This window comes from Varanus komodoensis, unplaced genomic scaffold (assembly GCF_004798865.1).
Source record: "Varanus komodoensis strain SLA01 unplaced genomic scaffold, ASM479886v1 scaffold31, whole genome shotgun sequence".
Lineage (NCBI taxonomy): Eukaryota > Metazoa > Chordata > Lepidosauria > Squamata > Varanidae > Varanus > Varanus komodoensis.
The window spans coordinates 477,970-498,856 of record NW_025335780.1 but is presented as its reverse complement, the minus strand read 5'-3'; the positions used below and the strand labels follow the sequence as shown (position 1 = coordinate 498,856).

The 20,887-nt window shown below is 51.9% G+C and overlaps 1 protein-coding gene across 3 annotated transcripts in view; it reads left to right on the top strand.

Moving 5' to 3' along the window:
* MSN (moesin) overlaps positions 1-18,372 on the top strand; it is a 50,168-nt gene extending 31,796 nt beyond the window's left edge. Inside the window, exons 3-13 of one of the 3 annotated variants that reach the window (XM_044437730.1) lie at positions 5,689-5,784; positions 6,165-6,439; positions 6,934-7,017; positions 8,451-8,597; positions 9,313-9,409; positions 10,368-10,579; positions 11,945-12,075; positions 12,214-12,374; positions 13,094-13,186; positions 13,846-14,079; positions 15,455-18,372. In XM_044437730.1, coding sequence (XP_044293665.1) covers positions 5,689-5,784; positions 6,165-6,439; positions 6,934-7,017; positions 8,451-8,597; positions 9,313-9,409; positions 10,368-10,579; positions 11,945-12,075; positions 12,214-12,374; positions 13,094-13,186; positions 13,846-14,079; positions 15,455-15,619 — 1,695 coding nt within the window. In that variant the 3' untranslated portion in view covers positions 15,620-18,372. The remainder of the gene's footprint in view (positions 1-5,688; positions 5,785-6,164; positions 6,440-6,933; positions 7,018-8,450; positions 8,598-9,312; positions 9,410-10,367; positions 10,580-11,944; positions 12,076-12,213; positions 12,375-13,093; positions 13,187-13,845; positions 14,080-15,454) is intronic. The other 2 variants (XM_044437731.1, XM_044437732.1) reach the window with 2 other exon arrangements.
* The last annotated feature ends 2,515 nt before the right edge of the window (positions 18,373-20,887 follow it).

Genomic DNA, 20,887 nt, shown 5'->3' with positions numbered 1-20,887 from the left:
CAAGAACATAGTAAGCTGCAAGGGGGCATTAAGTAATAATGGGGTGCGGTCCTGGGATATCCCATTTTGATACTTTGAGGAACACGTGGAAGCTTCTTTTTATCTGACACGTTTAGAGCCCGGGAGCAAGTTGGAATCCATCATGATTCTTGAATGGGGGACTGGAGACCTGACTGTAGCCATCTTGCACTTTAATAACTCTAGAGGCAGTGTGGCGTCGTGGTGAAGAGCTGGGACTGGGACTCAGAGGATCCGGGTTCGAGTCCCCGCTCGGCCATGGAGCCAACTGGATCTCTTTGGGCCAGTCGCAGACTCAAAGCCTGACCTACCTCACAGGGTTGTTGTTGTGGGGGTAAGATGGAGGAGGGGAATGGTGTAAGCTGCCTTGAGCTCTTGGTAGGAAAAAGGCAGGATATAAATCGGAAAATAAATAAAAATAAAATACTAACAACAGCACTTTCAGGAGCAGAAGGAGAACTGCATTTGGGCAGATGCCACTTGGACCAGGATTAAGCACCCCAGGTCTGGGGATCTGAAGCCAGTCCTCCTGGGAAGTCCACTGCCCCCACCGCCGGCAGCTGGCAATTCTTTGGTGGTTTCCCAGTTTCGTGCCATTTTTCTTCATTTTAAAAGAAGGAAATGCCTCTCTAGTTTTATGTTATCACCAGTTAGAGCTTTCAGGAAAAGCTCGCTGGTGGTATCGTCGTCGTCGTCGTCACCACCACTGCCACCAAACACTTGACCCTGTTTCCCCAGGGATTTGGCCATAGCCAAATAACTGGGGGGCAGTGTCACAACCACACCGCTTCTGGCACGGAAATTAATGTTCACATCGTAGTTGGAAGTATCTTACAAACCTGCCCCAGGTCTGCTGTTCACGCGCCTCTGACCATTCCTCCCACAACGCCTTTGTGGACTGGAAGCTGCCTGATCCCGGCTGGGTGCTCGCCTGCGCTCGCTCTTCCCCCTCTGCCCCTGGAGAAAGCTCAGAAAGTTGGGCAAGCAAAATGTAGAGCTGAAAGTGATGGGGAAACTCTCTGGACTTCTCCAGCTTTGCTGCAAAGGCACAGCCCCACACTGGCCACCCCCCGGCACTTTGACGAGCCGGCACAGTGAGGCCATTCCCACTGCTGACACCGGAGCGCCAGGAGGATGGCTGCCGGGGGGGGGGGGCATCGAGGCAGAGAAGGCGGGGACCTTCCCCAGCCCAGCTGTCCTCCAGTTGTTTTGAACTACAGTTCTCGGCTTCTGTGCCCATTGTGGCTGGTGAGTGGGCCCAACGGTGGGCCTTGTCCCTGCTGTTCTAGCCAAAACATCTGACGGGAGCCTCCTGGGGAAGACTGTACTGGGTTAAACCCGGCTCCTCCAACCTGGTGTCAACCAGAAGTGCAGTGGGAAACTCCAGAGAGCAGGCTGAGATGGGTACGAGTAGAAGCTGGCTTGGCATCATCAGTCCAACCTTACAGCATCTGGTTGAGAAGGCAGATCAACTGAGAAGCATCAGAAATTCCTGGTGGTTGGCCCATAAACCACCCAATCCATCATGCCAGCTCTTCTTGGAAGCGGGGAGAGAGAGCTCTTCAGTTTGGAATCATTATTTCTCCATTGGCCAGTGTTCTAAGCGTCTTCCATGGCACCAAGCTAGCCTAGCTGGTCAGGGGTGACAGAATAAGGACTTTTCCTTGGAAAATTTCATCCTAATCTGCTTGGAGGGAGGGAGAGAAGATCCATCCACCACAAAGAGTCATCTGTCCCAGCCAATGGCCAGATGCTGGGAGTTCGTATCCAAAACATCTACAGGACACCCAGCTAGAAAGAATTAAACACACCCAGGACAACTTAGTTGTTTATATAGTTCCTAAAGAGATGCTGAACTCTCCCCTGCTCCCTTAAATATCTGTCTTGATAGCGTCTTCCTGAAAGATGTTTTTTTACAAAGGCTCCTCGGAGGTGGTCCTCTCAGTTATGTTTTTCAGTTTCTAAGGGAGTGAATTCATGGCAAGTGACCTCATAAAATCAACGGACTCATCATCTACATTGTTGTACCCAAGCCAGACTCTTAACTGTGTGGCCGGGACTTGTGTCCTTAATCACACATGAACTCTCTAGAAACCAAACTGCTGTGAACTTGTGTTTTAAACCTGCACGAGTGGGCCAGACTCTGTGCCTGTGGATGTCCAGGTGGAAGAGGGGTTCTCCTTCATCAGAGGGAAGCGTGTGGGGGAGCCACCCATCCTTTCCTCACACGCCCCTCTCTGATTAAGCAGAGGGAAAAGGCGCGCCCCCTCTGCCCTCGCTACGGAGCGGCGGCCCCATTTACTATTTGCAGGTCATCAAATAGCTCATGGACGGATGTAGTCAGCTGAGTGCTCTCGTGTAAAACAGCCTGACATGCTGCGAGGCAGGATTTAAATACTGCACAGGACTTCCAAAGTGAGTAAGAAACTCTAAAACAGCCACATCGAAAGACAGGGTGCAAAATGAAAAGTCTTCTGCAGTGGGAGACAGGAGGCCGAACAATTAAAATGCAATAATTTGCTTTAAAAAAACCTGGCATGCTTTTCACCCTATGTGGTGTTTTAGCAGTTTTAAACCTGGGGGCCTGGGAGGACAGAGCAGGCAACCGATGGGAGCATCCCTGGGAAAGGGTCCAGCCGCAGAGAGGGCCCTTTCATTCTTTGGCTGCCTCCTGCTGGTCTTTGAGCACAACCTTGGGGTGGGAAGATTCCCTTGGGATCCGATTGCAGCCTGAGTTGCTCCTGCTTGGGTGGACTAAGAGGACTAAGCTGCCCAAGCTAGGCCCTGTCCCGCCTGGCCAGTTCTCTGGGGGGGGGGGGGTGAAGGGGGTTGTATTCCAACACATCTGGGGGACCCACACCCAAGAGGGTCGCTCTAAGGATCGATGCCTCACTCAGCCTTGCTGTTCTGTTGCTCTCCGTGGGCGGGAACCCTGCCAAATTTGAGCACTGGTTCTGATTTCAGTGTCTGGATAAAATCTGCATGTGAAAATAAATATTGGGCTTTCCTGCACACATTGTATCTTCCTGGTTTTGGTTTGTTCCATCCTTTAATGTCTGTTTACTCTCAGCTGTAACAATACCACCTCTTCCATAGCATTCTCTGCTTGCTGCTGTCTAAACAGGAGCCGGCAGGCTTTCGGCGCGAAAAGGACTGGCTGTGCCACAGACGCATCTTGTTTTAGCGTCTAAGCTGCTGCCGTGCGTGTTCACACAGGGACAGCGGTTGGCCATGTCTTGCCTTCTGAAGGTGCCTCCCTGGGCCACCCCAGGCCACTGGTTTATTGGGGGGGGGGGGGCTTCAGGAGGGGGAGGAGTTGGAGAAGGGGGCACTGTAACCTCCCCACATGATCTGCTCCAACATCCTCTTCACTCGATATTCTTTTTTATTTTATTTTACTAAAATTTTTAAACTAACACTAAAAACATCAATCATTACATACACTGGATTTACTGGGTCGACCCCCTACTACATATTTTTAACCTTCTATATTCATATTTGCATCAGTTTATAATAACTTGAAAACATCTCTAAATTTACGCCAAATCCCATTTCTCCAGCCAATTAAAAAAAAAAGTTCCAAATTTGATAGAAGTCACTATCTTCTTTCTCCTGCATCAGTAAGAACAGTCCATCCATTTCTTACAAAGTCCTGTTTCTCTTAACCAATATTAAAGGAAAGAATCTCCAAGTTGGATGTAAAGCTGCTTTGGCGGCTGCCGTGGCTTCTCCCATGTAGCTTGTTCTTCTCTTGGGACATATCATGTAGTAGGACCTACCCGTAGGGAAATGTCTTTGAAAGACTAGGTCCACCTCCTGCTTCCAGTGCAGCCGTCGCTCGGATGCCGAGATGGACAGCACGGATGGGCAGAAGGTGGCTGTCCAAACGATGCCACTTTCAGTTCCTGGCATTCCTGACCATTGGCCAAGCTGGCAGGGACTTCTGGGAGTCTGAGACTCCTCTCTGGTGTCTGCCCACCTTAGATTACAGCCGTTGTGCCTCTATAATTTAATTTGATGGGTCCAGTGGCCAGACAGTTCCAGGATGCCTACGACAGTAGCCAAATGGACCGAATAGTGCTTTAATCTCTGCTCCCCAAGACACAGAGACCCTAGACCTGTCTTTTAAAGTCCCTGCAGGGAATTGGATCTGGTGTTCCCAAGCTGAAGTGTGGCAAGCATGCTGAAATTTAACCAAGTGGGGCTATTCTGAACATGAATGTATCTTCGGCTATATTGGTGAGCCTCCAGTGGTGCTGTTGTGAGGCAGGCATAATTTGCAGTGGTGTTCTCCAGTGTGGCCCCTTCCAGAAGTGTTGCACTACAGCTCCCATCAGGCCTTTCTAGAAAAGGATTTCGCCTGACATCTGGCCACACTGGTGGTTGTGCAAAGCGAGGCCTGCAGGAGCGACTGGATGAAGGCTGTGCGTCCCATGTGGGCTTCCCTGGGCCTGCCCTTCAGTGGGAGGGTCAAGAATTCTGGAAGCTGCTGTGCCAGGACTGTGATAAAGAATCTAATCTGCTCTTTTACGAATGCTGCCCTGGAATTCAGCAACTGTCTCTGGACAATTGCAACAGGAGGAAGTTGGTTTGCAAAGGAAATAACCCATTCAGCTCTGGCAACAATGGGAAATAAAGCCGATTGTTCCAACTTTATTTTTGCTGCCTGACTGAATGTTCTAGCTTGCCCAATCTGCCTTGTGGAAGAAAAATAAAAACAGCTTGGCTAACTTGTCTCTTCTCTCTCTTTCTCCTCTGACAGTGCTGTCAGAGCCCTGTTTTTAATTCTGCAACTCTGCACATCAGGCGGTTGAATTGTTGACACAATGTGAACCGAGAACTCAAATTACACTGCTGGTATCCAGTACTGTGAAAAAGATGGCCACCGGTGACCCGCTTCAGGCCGAAAAACGCCTTTCCTCAGCCCCCATTTTGGGCCATACTTACATTGCGGCCCCGCCCCCAAATCAAACGACTTCCCATCCTGTGTGGTGGAGGCGGGAAGCTGGCATTGTTGCAAAAGGGTGACCTGCCGCAGCCTGATGTGGTTGCCAGAACAGAGCCGTGTCCCTCCCAGGCTGTCCAGGCCTTAGGAAAGTGCAGGCAGGTCAAAGCAGCAAATTAAGTGAACACACAAAGGACAAAGCAGCATATAAAGGGAATGCAGGAAGGGGGTTTGTCCCTTGCTCCAGCTCAGTGTGTGAATAGAATCCTAGAGGGGTCAGTCCCATGATTCAAACCTGCAGGTTCCACATCGTGTGTACCTTTGCAACCCTCATCAGCTGATTGCCCTGTTGCCGGTTAGAATAAGTAGAGCTGCTGCTTGGGAACGTGGCAATCGCTGCTAAGGGTCATGCCAGGGGTGGTGGCACGATATGATGAGATGCAGTCGGCCACAGTTCTGGATTAGGACCAAAGCCTGCAGGGAGTGAGGGTCAATCCTTCCCTCTGTGCTACACTCGAAATGCAAATCACTCCCTGAAAGTGCAGCGCTGGGAGCGCTTGCTTCCCTGCAGACTCCCAAGAATGGCGCTGCTGCAAAACGGTTTTGCTGCACATGCCCGTTTCTGTGCCATGTCCTCAGCGGTGCCGGGCAGGAGGCAGTCCCTGTGAGCCCAGGACTTGCCGAACGTGCTAATTCTTTTGTTTCTCTGTGCTTTTCCTGAACAGGTTGTAAAAACAATAGGCCTGAGAGAAGTTTGGTTCTTTGGACTTCAGTACCAGGACACCAAGGGCTTCTCAACATGGCTGAAGCTGAACAAAAAGGTAATGGGGGGGGGGGACTCCCCCTTCTCTGTTGCCTTCCCCCAAAAGATGGGGCTGCTCTCTCTCTGGCAAGCAGCACCCCATGTGCTCTTTCGCTCCAGATTGCTCTGAGCATTCCACGGTGGTGAAATAGGCCCCTGCAAGAAGCACAGTTTTTGTCATCCCAAGGAACTGATCTCTGCCACTCGCTTTCTCTCCCCCTTTCCCCCGGTTTCCCCTTCCAAGCGTTCCCCCAGGGCAGTCCTTAGCCCGGTCGCAATCTGTGTCCTCCCAGTAGGCAAGAAAAATTCTGAAGCCAGCTGACCGTCGATGCACGCATCTAAACTTGATCTCGCTACGGTCTAGAACAGTTGTAAATAAATATTAAAAATTTGCTTTAGGTGACAGCTCAGGACGTGCGCAAAGAGTGTCCGTTGCTGTTCAAGTTCCGCGCCAAGTTCTACCCCGAGGATGTGGCAGAGGAGCTGATTCAAGACATCACGCAGCGCCTGTTCTTCCTCCAAGTGAAGGAGGGCATCTTGAACGATGACATCTACTGCCCCCCGGAAACTGCTGTCCTCCTGGCTTCTTATGCCGTCCAGTCCAAATACGGAGACTTCAACAAAGAGGTGCATAAGCCAGGCTACCTCGCTGGTGACAAACTGCTTCCCCAGAGGTAAATCCAACCCAACAGGTCTCCGGGGTTTAAAGGTGGGTCGCCGTGCCTCGCGGCGGCCTGGTCGGCTTCCGTTGGTCCCAAGCCTCAGGAAAGGTGCAGATGAGCAGCGTTCAGGGACCTCCCCCGACACATGATTGCAATGGTCGTACGGCAAGAGTGGGCAGTTCTGCTTTTCTTGAAAAATGCAACCGAGTGAAGGCGTAATGGAGGCTGACGGTGTAAAGGCACTAGGGTGGGGTGTCGGAGCGAAGACCTTTCCCCCACGTGGGGCCAGGGTCTTCAGCCGCGCAGTGGAGGTGCAAGCTGGAGGGCCTGGGAACAGTTCCCATGGCCTTAGGGCACGCCTCCCACGCGGAGACCATCCCTGGGGGAGTGCTAAGGACGGGCCCATCTTGGAGCACGAGAGGACTCCGGTTGCTTGAGGCCAGTGTTGCCACAGCACTAGAAAAATGGCTTTCTCCTGACATATTTGGCTGTTCTTTGTTTCCTAGGGTTTTGGAACAGCACAAACTCAACAAGGATCAGTGGGAGGAAAGGATCCAGGTGTGGCATGAAGAACATCGGGGGATGCTCAGGTACAGCTGAAGTGAGAGCAGAACTTGCCCTGTGCTGTATGGTGTGTTGTCTGTGTTGCTGGAATTGAAATGCCGCATGATATCCCTTCAGGTCGAATGCTGCAAGGGCTTCTAAGCCCTTAATCGTAATCCTTACAGCCTGGCATTCTTCCCAAGCTGCAGATAGGAAGTGAGAAAACGGGCAGCGGCTTATTTAAAGCCATGAGTGAGTCTCATGGCCTGGGACCAGAATAAGATCCCGGGACTTCCCACTATCACATTTGTAGCCACTGTAGTACTCCAGCGCTCACATGGAATTTAGCAACTTGGATCTCATCCAAAGCATTGGGTAAGATTCCCTGCCTGTAACATCGCTGGTTAGAGGAGATGCTGGAAAACTCCCTAGTGGAGCCAGGGAAAGTTCCATTATTTCAGGGCATCCTCCGTGCTCCACCTAAGCTCCAGTCTTTTTTTTTTCCTCCCCTAATTAACTTCCCGGTAATCTCCAGTCACGCTGTAGTTACAGCTCCTCTTACATACACCCTTTTCTGTGAACGTGGCTTCTGACGGGCGTGGGTCTGGGGAAGGAACACCCCTTCTACATTTTCGGTATTTTTTTTTTTAACCTTTGGCTTCCCAGTGGCACCATTTGGACTATGACCCTATCAGGGCTTGCTGCTGCTTTTGAGTGATCACATTTTAGTCTCCAGAGTTCTTCATGCACGTCTTCCTTTCCGTGGCATGGCTTGGGTGGCAAGTGGCACCGTGAATGCTGGGAAGTTGTGGCACCCTGCAAATGGAAGGTCTGAACCTGGAGAACAGGCTTCGCTTCATGGCAGAGGCCAGACCTTGGGCCAAAGTAACTCTTATCTCTAGTTCCTAGCCAACAACGGCTAAAAATTCTTCAGAAGAGGCTTGAAGTTCACCCTGCAAGGTTCCATCTTTGGCCTTAGGTTTGGTGAGTTTGAGTCCTGGGCTCAAATTAAGATCAGCCCCGGGTGGCCTTGTACTGTGTTCCATCTATTTTTAAGGTGCGTGTGAATGCAGAGGGAGATGATCTGCATGCACCATCTTGAACGCTTTAGCTACAGTCTTTCCGATAACCGAGTCTTGCATTTCTGCCTTCCTCAGACCAGTGAGACAGGAGCTTCGAGCCACTTGTGCTTGGAGTCCTGGCTGGATAACCCCTTGGATCTGCTCGGGGGCTTGTGAGTGTCAAAGTCGAGAGTTCCAAAGGGGTTCACATGCTTTGATCGTTGTAAGGCTCCGGCTCCCAGATGATTGGCACAGGGAACCAGACAGAGATCATCCTTCTCTGCAAGCAGGCTGGACACTAAGAGTGTGGCCCCGTCCTAGTTATAGGTGCTTGACTCGCCAGTTCTGCTGTCTTTAATGCTCAGTCAGGATTCGCATATTAAACCCAAAGTGTGTTTTGTCCTCTTGTGTACTTCCAGAGAAGACGCCGTCCTGGAATATCTGAAAATTGCACAGGATCTGGAGATGTATGGTGTGAACTACTTCAGTATTAAGAATAAGAAGGGATCAGAACTCTGGTTGGGAGTAGACGCCCTTGGACTCAACATTTATGAGCATAATGACCGGTAAACATCTACCTGTGATCTTCCTGTGTATGGGGGAGAGAGAGGAGTGGAGGAAATAGGAGGTCTGTGAGGACAGACCAAGGGGCCTTCCAGGCCACCAGCCTTCCTGCACTTCTGGCCGGTTGAATAGTTCTGGGAAGTCTGAATGGGCCAACAAGGAGCGATGGCCGTATGTTTTACCTCCACCCACAGCTCTCCCAGCTGGATCGCGGGAGGCTGGGAGGAGGTAGTCAAAACAGTGGCCACTTTCTCGCTTTGACCCCGGCCAGCACCATCCATTCTTACGCTGCCTCAGAAGATCCTCAGCTCCCAGGGCCAATGGATTTTGCTAGCCCTGCTGCCCACGGGGAGCAAGAGGGGGTCACACAAGATGGTGCTCTCTCCCCTAGCCTGCACTGTTTTGTAAATTGGGCAGTTTTGCTCCTGCCTAAAAATGTATGCCTGGATGGGACCAGAGTCTAATACGCCACCTCACTCAATTTGGGTATCCACTCTGCTTGCATTTAATTCAATGTCAATTAAGTTCATCCGGATTTTGTAAATTCTGAGCAGTGTTATTTTAGATTCACACTGGTAATTTCAAATCTTATAATCTCTCACCGGTAAATCAGAACTTGCAAATTGTAAATTGAAGGCATGTTGTGGGATGACTGAAGTTGCTCAGACTGGTTTGGCTTTTGAAATAGTAAATCCCTCTCTTGCTCACCTTTTTCAGGTTAACACCCAAAATTGGATTTCCATGGAGTGAGATCAGAAATATTTCATTCAATGATAAGAAGTTTGTTATCAAGCCGATTGACAAGAAAGCACCAGTAAGAGGCCTTTTCTGGCTCTAGTATTTGACCACATGGGTTGGTTCACACATGGGACTGAAAAGCAGCGAGTCTGGTGGTTCAAGGAGCTAGCTGGCTTTAGTGGGAACGGCTGAAACCAGAGCTAGCACTGGAACCCTGTGGGTGAAGTGCAGACTTGTCTTCTTGTCGATGAAGGTGATACAAATGGTTATGCAGCATTTTAGGGACCCATCCATGTGTGCGGGTCCAGGGGTAGGACCTGTTCGATGTTATGGCATGTAGTCATTTTGGTAAGGAAGCTGGGAGAGGTGGCGTTCTCCACCCGGGTCACAGTATGCAGATTTGAAATTAAGAGATCTTTTTTGTCATCTGCGAGGGTGAGAGGACAGCCAGACCCTGGCCCTATTCAGCCATGCTGAGCTTGCCTCGAACCACTGTGACCACTCTGGTTCACGGTAGAAACACTCCAGAGCTTACTTAGCTTCTCTGAGCACTGCCCTCTTGGCTCTTAAGCATCTGCTTTGCTTTTCTGGATCAGCAGTGATCCCCCAAATCCATGTCCTCTCGCTTGTGTGGCAGCCTCCCTGCGGTATGAGATGGTCTGTATTCTGGAGAAAGGGCATAATGGTGCTGAAACCTTGCACTGCTTTTCCCTTTTCCTGCATGATGGGGTTTTTGTAACATGCACAACGTATGCCCTCTTTCAGCAGAGATATTGTCCAGACATGCCTAAGTTATTTGAAAGGTTTCCTCAAAGGGCATTTTGGAGAACTGAATTTCAGGCCAGTTTTCCAGGTGGCTGGGATCACTGGGAAGCCTTTCGGACCGCCTTGTTCTGGAAGAACCCTCAGCTGGGATCATGATGCAGGAAATGGGGGTCTTGCAGCCGCCACCGAGGCAAACAGCTGCCCCTGGAGAGGCAGTGGGGTGGAGGCCCTCTCGCTAATCCTGTCCTTTCCCCTCCTTTCTTGCAAAGGACTTTGTATTCTATGCCCCACGGCTAAGGATTAACAAGCGCATCCTGGCTCTCTGCATGGGGAACCATGAGCTCTACATGCGGAGGCGTAAGCCAGACACGATTGAAGTGCAGCAGATGAAGGCCCAAGCCCGGGAGGAGAAGCACCAGAAGCAGATGGAGAGGTGTGTGCAGCGGAGCTCGGAGCATGCGGCAACGGCTCGTGCGTGCCCGTGAGTCACAGCAGCCGAGCCGTGGCAATCTGCCGGAGGATCTCATGGCACGCTTGGCATGCCACACGTCGGCTGAGGCCTGCACCCTTTGCACCTGCAAATTCCACAAATCATTGTGTGGTTAGCAACTGGAGTCTTCGCCGAGCCTCCCAGTCGCTGGCCCGGCAGTGTGCAAAGCGCGGAAAGCTGGCACATCCAGGAGTGGGGCCTTCTCGGTGGAGGCCCCGCATTGTGAAGCAAGCGCTCTGCTGAGGTCCCCCTGGCCCTGAATCTGGTGCCTTCCAGTGCCAGGCTAGGAATGTCCTCTCTGTCAGGGGATTTAATCAGACCAAATAGTATACTGAGCGTTACGTCAGCTTCCCAACTGGTCTTTTATCTTAATGGTGCTATCGATTGTGCTTGTTCAAATGCGGCACACCCTTCCCCTGGACCCTCCAGTTAATCATTATTCAGGGGTTGTGAGCTTCTGCACTGTTTTGCGTAGTGTCCTTAAGGGTTTAAATGCCACTCTTAGGGGCTTTATTATAGATGCAGGTCAAGTTTAGAATTTTTCTGAAAACGACTTAAAAGTTTAGGCAACACTTTCCTCCAATGAGGAATGAGCAACACACTGTTTTGGGTCTGTTAATTTCATAAATATTCAGCCACAAGTTGATTCCACCCAGTTTCCACATCTTTAAAAAATGGAATTAGCACATTTTCATATACATTTCCCCTAATATAAACATTTTTTGTGAGCAGTTTCTGAGCCAAGAATTCAGAGGGCTGTACTGTTAAATGAAGTATGTGCTCCGGTCCACATATTGCTCCAGGAAGTGCAACTTATCCCATGCATTAAGACAGGAGGCTTATTACAAGAGAAGTTTGGATCTTGGGGATTTTGCTCAATGCCATCAGAATACTGGGCAAAAACCTTTTTATTTGTGCAGGCATTTTAAAACAAGCTTTCAATTTTTCTGTACTGCTAGCTTTACATTTCTGTCTTCTAGTGACTGAAATAGTTTTATGCCTCTCAGTCTTTCAATATTTAGTTTTCCGACCGGAGTGTGTTGTTTTTAGATCAGTTTGCACGCATCATGCTAAAATCCTACTTAAGAGGAAGACATAGTCTATCAGTGTTGCAAATAATAAACAGATTGGGTTGGTTTATTTTAAAATGTAGACCCAATGAAATATTCCCACCAGCATTACTTCCAGCTTAGTCAAAGAAAAAAAATGATGAAAGGAACATGTGATTGCCCAGTACGAAATACTTTCAGCAGAGAGAGAAACCCCAACCCAGGGTCTGTTGTAAAGGAAATTGCATCTTTTTTTCAGTCCATTGGTTTAACTTTACGTTATTGTTCATATTTCTGTCCCTTCCAGAGCCTTGTTAGAGAATGAAAAGAAGAAGAGGGAGCTGGCGGAGAAGGAGAAAGAGAAGATTGAGCGTGAAAAAGAGGAACTCATGGAACGGCTCAAGCAAATTGAGGAACAAACCAAGAAAGCTCAGCTAGGTAGGAAAAGCGCCTTTTGCTGAGCTGTGGCTGGAGCAACTGGCTCAATGCAAACTGGCGGAGTTCTCAGGGGGACCGGTTGCGTTTCCAGAGAACTGCCCTGCCTTACCCCTGCCCTGTTTCTCCGTGTCGCTTCAGAGCTGGAAGAGCAGACCCGCCGGGCACTTGAGCTGGAGCAGGAAAGGAAGCGAGCTCAGGAGGAAGCAGAGAAGCTGGCGAAGGAGCGGCAGGAAGCCGAGGAGGCCAAGGAAGCCTTGCTGAAGGCATCGCACGATCAAAAGAAGACCCAGGAACAGCTGGTGGGCTGGAGCTCCTCCTTCTCCTCCTCCTCCTGTATCTTTCTGGGACTTCTCTGTTTGTCGCACCATCAATGCAAGGGCAGCACTGGGGGGGGGGGGCACGGAAGCGAGGGCCAGGGTGCCGCTGCAGCTCCTCCTGAGGAAGCGGTGGGAGGGGGGTCCTGGGGAGGGTGGCAGTGAGGACGAAAGGCCCAAGGCACAGGCTTCCCGAGAAGGAAAAGCGGGTGCTCAGCACCTTGCAGAGGGGGTGAGCGTTCATGTGGTGCCTGTAAACATGCTGCCTTGGTTGCCCGGGAAGGCAGCCGTCCACCCAGCCTTGGCGCTCGTGGGTCGGCCCAGATGCAGCTCAGTTGCCGCCTCCTGCTCCGTGGGCCCATGCGGGCCCGAGTCGATGGAAGCCACCACCCAGCAGCACCTCCAGGGGCACAGGGTGCCACCGTTGCAACACAGTCTCCCTCTTTCTGTGAAATCCTGCAGGACCCTTATGGGATATAACTGCAACCCCCCCCCGCCCCGCATGGATTTGGAAAGACCCCAATTTTGCCCAAGCTGCAATGCTTGAACGATTGCAGAGCGTATGTGTTTGTCCTGTCGGTGCACCCTGAGGGTCCCACAGGGCTGCTTTGTGCACTGCAGCCGAGCAAAAGCCGGGCTGGCAAATACTCGCGTGGTCCGTTTGCCCCCCCCCCGTTGCTGACCGTGCCTTGTCCACCCTGCAGGCTGCTGAAATGTTGGAGCTCACAACCAGGATCTCACAGCTGGAAATGGCCCGGCAGAAGAAAGAAAGCGAGGCCGTGCAGTGGCAGCAGAAGGTGAGTGGCCGCCTTGCTTGTTGCTGTTTGTCGCGAAGAGCTCTTTACTCTGTGCTGATGCCTCGTTAGAACAGTGAATTCTGAGCTGTGGCAAGAGGGAGAGCAGAAGTCTGCGGGCAAGAGCTGGCTGCACATGCGTGTCTGCGGCGGCACAGATGTGGCACGGCCCAGAGGCAAGCACGCGCTGCTTTCCCACAATATGCTGCTTCAGACGACACCCCACAAAAACATGCACATGTTTCCTCTGAACACCCCACATTATATGTGATGAGGAGCGCGATGCAGTCCATGCTGAATTCCAGGCGTGGCAGCCTTACCGGAAAGCTCACACAAAAGGGTCTACACAAAGATTTTCCCGCCTGCTCACACATCCTAGTCTGGTCCTTGGTAGCATCTCTGCCAGGAATCCTAGTCACCAAACTGGGGCATGTGCCTTTGCCCAGCCACCTATGGACAATTCTCTCCTGCTGCAGATCGGCAGCCCTCTGGGTCTTTACAGGCCTCGGTGCTGGGAAGGAACCCCATAAAGGCGAGTCGGAGCCTCGTGTGTTTTATCTGTGTCAGTGCATTAGCGAGAATTTGGATGGCCGACGTTGGCAAGCTGGCTTCGCTGCCTTCGTCACTAACCCATTGGTGGGTGATCCTTCCTCCTCCTCCAGGCCCAGATGGTTCAAGAAGACCTAGAAAAGACCAAAGAGGAGCTGAAGTCCGCCATGAGCACGCCTCACGTCCTGGAGCCCATGCAGTCGGAGAACGAGCATGACGACGAGCAGGACGAGAACGCCGCGGAGGCCAGCGCGGAGCTGAGGGCGCACGCGTCTGCCAAGGACCGCAGTGAGGAGCAGCGCACCACGGAGGCCGAGAAGAACGAGCGGGTGCAGAAGCACCTGAAGGTAATGCGGGGCTGGCCGTGCCATGAGCATGTGGGTCGCATACCCTCCCGGGCCTCCTTGGTTCCCAGCAGCAGGTGTTCTCTGGCTTTAGGTTGGCTCCGCAATGCACCACTGATGGGCATGCTGGAGACCCGTGATGCTCAAGCAGACAGAAAAGGCAGTGCATTTGGCACTTGCTCTGTTGCGCTCAGAAAAAGCACTTCAGCAAAGCGAGGGAGGAGAGCTTGGTTGTGGGGCTCAAACACGCCGCCGACTGTGACGCAGAACACGGCGATGGGAAGCAAGGGCAGAGCCCGTGTCTTGACAAGGCTGGTTGATGCATTTGTGCCGCTGCTAGCAAGCTGAAGGCTCTTGTCCCTTGGGGACCCAGCAGGCGGTGGTGACCCTCATGGGAATAACGCATAGCGTGGGATTAACGTCCCAGGAATGGGGCGCAAAGTGATGTGCTGGGAGAAGCAGCTCAGTGCAAAAGATCCTTGTGGGACTGAAAGACGAGCCAGGGGGCTGCCCGCGATGTGGCTGAGGGGTGGCGGGCCGGGCAGGCCATCCTCCAGCCCCTCTCCATGGAGAAGCCCACCGGGGCTGCCCACGCACAGGAGACGCCATGAATCGGCTGGAGGCGTTCCAGACCGGTGACTCGTGCGGGAGCACCATGTGTGCCTGGGTGGTCCCTGTGTGCGTACCCTTGGTGGTGAGGGGGCGTGCCACGTGCGAAACGCTCTGGGATGGCGGCCGAGCCACCGAGCTTGCCTGCCTCTCGCAAAAGCCCGCAGCGAGTGCAAAGACCGGTGCTCTTGGCAGTGGCTGATCGGCAGGGAGGGCCACGCAGAGGGTTTGCATGCTTGGGGGGCGGGAGAGGAAGGCCCAGGGGCTTGTTCCTGCCCCCAGGGTGGGCCAGTTGCGTGCCTGTGGGTCCTGGGTGGCTTGTCACCCCCAGGAGTGAGTCGCCTGGGCTGGGTTCACACGCCACAGCACAAGTAATTACACAAATACACCGAGCAGGCACAGACTCTGCAAAGCAGCCCAGAGAGGGGGGCATCAGGGAAGGATAAGACCCCCGAGCAACCCCTGGCATGGCACGGATTGCTTGGGGCTGGTTCTCACATGCACATCAGTGCAATTCTCTGCGGCCAGATGGGTGGCAGCTGAATACGTGCTGCTGAGAGGCAATGTGCTTGAAGCGTGAGGTGTACGTCATGCGTCAATGCACGGATGCACACTCAAGGGTGACGTTGGTGCCTCTGCACGGTGGTGGAACACACATGCACGCATGATGTTGGCGACTCAAACCCCGGGACCTGTGCCATGGGGATTCTTCTTGCTATAATGACCACCAACCTCTGCTCCCCCACCCCTGCCCACCGTGTACCTGCAGGCTCTTACATCTGAACTGGCCAATGCTCGAGACGAGACAAAGAAGACCGCGAACGATATGATCCATGCTGAGAACATGAGGCAAGGCCGCGACAAGTACAAGACCCTCCGCCAGATCCGGCAGGGCAACACCAAGCAGCGCATCGACGAATTCGAGTCCATGTAACCCCTCCTGTCTCTGTGGCCCCTGCGCTCTCCCTCCTTCCCACCGCCTCTCCCCTTTCTCTGTGTGTTAACTGCGTGATGCTGGAGCCACTGCGGGATGCTGCCAGGCCGTGCTGGGCCAGACGGGAAGCAGGTGGGGTGGGGAACTCAGCTGTGCCTTACCGCAAATTTTCTGGGGGTGACGACTCCCACCGTTGCCCAGCCTGGGCTAGCGAGCGATGCCCATTCCATGCCCCTCTGTGGGGCTCACGGTCCGTCAGGGGTGTCGTTGCCCCAGCAGCGACCGCTTCTCTCCCCACCCAGGCAGTGTCGGGGGCTCTGCTCCCCTGTCCCTGGGAGAAAAGCAATGAGGAGAGCAGGCTGGACTAGAATGCAGCCCTTTGCGCCTCACCTCAGAGACCAAAGCGTTCCGTAATTCTCTGAATCTCAGCAAACCGAGCACACGCCCCTGATCTTTTTAGCATTTTGCATGTGCCACGACCTTTTAAAAGGTTGCAGAGGTCTGGAATGGATCGTTAATCATGATATCTAGAGTAGACAAGGTTATTCCTCTTCGAACAGAAGAGCTCTTGCCATATCCAGTAGGATGAACATTTGGCCACCCATCTTGCTTTGCCTGAGTGTTTAAAAGAGGCTTTGAGCCAGCCATGAGTATTTCTCCGAGGGGAGATGTACCTTCAGGGTCTCCAGCACACGCATCACGCCTTCCGGTGCCTTAGGACACGTTCATTCCCTTTTCTAACAGTGTCAGGTTTTTATACAGCGCTCTCTGGTTTACTTAACTCACTTTGTAACATCATGGGTTTTTCCTGTTCATATTTTCTCCACATCACCAGCCATTTGTACTGTTGTGATTTCGGCCTTTTATTTTTATCATTTTAGAAAAGGGTTTCTTTTTATTTCATTTTTGGAAGATGGCAGCCTGTCCGTATTTTCTAGATCTGTTGCCTTGGAGTGCCTTTTGCTCTTTGAGTTTGTAAAATAATTTGTGGCTCTCGCTGGAGGAGCTGCCTGTCTATCACCACCTTTGCCAGCCTGCTGTTCTCCGGATGTGTTTGGAGTAGAACTCCCACGTTGGCAAGGCTGGTCTACCAATTCCACGCTGGGACAGAGCTTCTCGGTGCCGCTTTGCCATCAACGCGCCAAGGGGGCCTGCCCACCTGTGACCTTCTGCATTCATGAAGGACATATGGAGGCTTCACCGGGGAGCTTCCTCGGAGGCAGATGACTTCTGCCCATGCCCCCAAGCCTCTCCCCACAATGAATTTTCCGGACGGGCTCAGCGGATCAACCGCTCTGTTCCGCAGTCCTCTAGGCACCCGTTACCTGGCATCATCCAGGTTAACTTCCATGCTTTAGGATATGCACCATCTCTCCCAGTCTGCTGTGGGTTTCCTGAATTTCCCTTGTGCACACAAACACACCCACACGCTTTCAGAGTACATCAATCCGAAAAGAGTTACTGCAAGCGCGAGTGCAATGAGGAAAAGAAGTAACTGGTGCAGCCAACACCTGTGGAGAGGGGCTAGGAAGAAGCTTGTGCAGGTCACTTCCACCGAGGGCCCTGGACAGGGTTTCGGGTTCCAGATCTTTGCTCCAAGCCACCCTGCCTGCTTGGCGTGGCTTGCCCAGGATGCCGCTCTCTCAGCGCTTCCAGAGAGTACCAAGGAAAGGACAGTGTGCATGTCCAGACACTCCTTTTCCCACCCCTTTGGACATAATGTGCCTTAGGAAAAGGATGGGGCTGTGGGCCATGACCCACCAGCCCCTCCACCCCCTGAAAATGTGCAGCCCCGTTGCTTTGGCCATTTTTTAAAACAACGGTGTTAGAACTGTTTTATATGGAAGAGATAAATTTGCAATGCGCTCGCTCTTTCTCTCGTTACTGGGTCACCATTAAAGCTGCTCCCAGTGCTTCAGCTTGCTCCTGGTGGTTCGCCTTCAGGCTCTGCACATCACTAGCACCCTTGGGTTTCAAGCCAGCCTTCACACGGTGCCTACCGATCGGCGCTGGGCTAACCGAGCAGCTCAACCGCCTTGGTGTTGTCCCCAGGATATGCAGTCCCAGCGCCCTTTCCTGCCCCCGGCCCCGCTCTCCTGTCCCCCACAACAGAATCAACCAACTTGTGCCAGTGATTCTCACTCCCCATGTAGCTGGTTCGGCCCTTCTCTGATCTCACCAGTATTATTCCAGTGGTATCTAACAATAATGGTTTCCTTCTCTTTTCTAGCTATGCACAATAGAAAATATTAATCATGGACGTGTTGAGGGGGAGGGGGAATGACCCCCTTCTCCGTGGAAAATGTATACTGTATTGTAAAGAGATGATATTTTGCAGGAAATTAATGTAAGAAGCATTCAGTATTACAGTGAGATTCTAGACACGTTTTTAATTATTTGTTAGAATACATGGAGGGATTTCCTCCTCTCCATTCCCACCCCCCCCCCCCAATTTGTTTACTGCTATTTTCTTGGATATATACTCTCCTTCTAGAGGAGGGGGGGTTATTCTAGTATACATTTTTGTCTGGCTTTATATTTGTGTTTTGGAATTTTTGCTGTAAATTATGTCTACTTTTTTTGACCAGCCTTTTTACATACTATGGTTCAAACACCAGTCCTGGCGTGGCTGCAAAGCGACCCGCGTGACTCTCTGGTGATCCACAGGATCCTACCCTGTACTCACAAGGGGCTTTGTTAAGTCCGCACCTTGTTCTCTCCATTCAGTGCCAATAAAGTTTAGACCAACTGAATATTTGATGCATTTTGACATTGCTGTGATTCTTCTTTCTTCCTTCCAAACTAGCTTCCCGCAAACATTCACGAGTCTTAGGAAGGTGCCTCTAGAGACAAAGCAGAAGCTCTTTCTGCACCATCCTCACCCAAAGCCAAAGCCCAAAACTGGGATATAAACGAACAAGCAAATCTACTTGCTTAGTCAGGTTGCTATTTCAGCCTAGAAAACTGGGCCAGACTAGAATGGCAGTCTGAGAAACAGTCAAATAGCCAGTGCTCAAGGGCCGGGTCTTTGGGCAGGAGATGCAGTGGGCACGCACAAGCTTGAAGGCCTGTCCTGCTCACCTGCTGGGCTTGTGCTGGGCCTGGTGCCAGCACTCACAGGCATTTATACCTTCTGCCTCAGCAAGGTCTGGAAGGAGGAACCTGTCTGGGCATTCTCCCATATGCTGTTTCTTGGTGATCCGTCCCACCAGGTGAGCTGGGAGTCTCACAGTGTGCCTGCCTGTAGGTTCCATTCTGTTGATGGCTGACCATGGATATGGTCCTAACTGAGACTATCCAGGTGGAAAAGCCCTCGTGGAGAGGACTCGCTTTCTTAAGCAGTACAGGGGCTGTGAAAGCGTGTACTGAAGACAGGAGGCAGCTTGTGGCATGTTGGGTTAAGAAGGCCACCCGCCCTCACTTTTGCGTTCCACAGCTTGGGCACAGCACGCTCTCTTCATGTTCCAGGAAGTGCATTTTAAAATAGTTGGGTTAAGAAGAGCTAACAGACCTGGCCAGCACTGCTTCCCCTGTGCTCTGTTGAGCACTAGAGGGCGCTCTAGATCCATGGGTCTGGAGGAGCTCTGCGCAAGACTCCCCAGTGCTGCAGCTGCACCTTCGCAGGAATGAGTCACGGGCCGGCGGCTCAGGGCGGCAGCACGTGCTTTTGCCGAAGGAAACCACACTCGTCAAATACCAAGCAACCTCATCAGACAGTTTTGTCAGATGCAGCCCGTCAAGTTTTCATTAAGCAGTGCCTCTCTTCTGTGCTTGTGATTTGCAGGCTTGTGTTGTGGGTGCCGTGCAAGTCTGCTTTTGCACACCCAGGCCTTCTGCAAGCAATTCAGTACCTTACCAGTTGCAGGGTTCCAGCCAAGTATGAATCTGGTTCCTTGTCTCCTTGGATCTTTAGTGGAAAGCCCTGTCTCTCCTTGGTCTTCCTCCCTAAATCTTGGATGAGGCCACGGCATGGAGGAGAAAAGCCCTTCTAGGAAAACTCATTTCTTTGGAGGTGCAGTATTAATGCTGAGCACAATGGATGCGTGTGACAGATTTTATTTAGTGCTAGTGGCAGATTTTATTTTCCTGGGCTCCAAGATCACTGCAGATGGGGACTGCAGCCAAGAAATTAAAAGACGCTTGCTCCTGGGGAGGAAAGCTATGGCAAATCTAGCCAGCATACTAAAAAGCAGAGACATCACCCTGCCAACAAAAGTGCTTCTAGTCAAGGCGATGGTTTTCCCAGTTGCAATGTATGGCTGTGAAAGCTGGACCATAAGGAAGGCTGAGCGCAGAAGGACTGAGGCCTTTGAATTGTGGTGCTGGAGGAGACTCCTGCGAGTCCCCTGGACCGCAAGGTAATCAAACCAGTCAGTCCCAGAGGAGATCAACCCTGACTGCTCTTTAGAAGGCCAGCTACTGAAGATGAAACTCAAATACTTTGGTCACCTAATGAGAAGGAAGGACTCCCTGGAGAAGCGCCTGATGCTGGGAACAACAGATGGCAAAAGAAGGAGGGGACGGCAGAGGATGAGGTGGCTGGATGGGGTCACTGAGGCAGTTGGTGTGAGCTTAGGTGGACTGCAGGGGATGGTGGAGGACAGGAAGGCCTGGAGGAGTGTTGTCCATGGGGTTGCGATGGGTCGGACATGACTTTGCAACTAACAACAACAATGGATGCATTAATAAGGAGCTGTCCTCACTCTTGGGCCTCACAATTGTACCTTGAAACCCCCAAAGGAGCTTTCAGGTCCCAGATTGGGCCTCAGTTTGTCCATTGGCTGATGTCCTTGTTTCCCCCAGCTAAAGCAAGGTCTGAGCCCAAGACCAGGGACTTGTTGACCACAGGATCAATAACTGATCGACCATGGGAAGCACTGAGGCACATCTGAAGTTTCTGGCACTTCACAGGTATATTAGCTGGGAGGAGAACTTGGTACGGGCACTTCAGGAAGGGAGCACCCAAATTCCAACCGTGGGAATCACCCCACCAAGTCTTAGGTACACCCCATCAAGTCCACGCCGCTTGATTCCCATATTCTGAGGATTCATATATGGGCACTGAAGACCCGGTGCTTTGCAGCCCAGCTTTGGTCTGTCAATGTTGCGGATGCTCCCGAGATTTACGCACTTTGGCTCCTGAGAGATTCATAAATGTCTCATCCATCTGCAGATTTGGTGTGTGGGTGCTGGCATACATTTTGTCTGGGCAGTGCAAAGAGGACGGGTCCTGTGGAGATTTTGTACAGTGGGGAAAACAGAATGAGG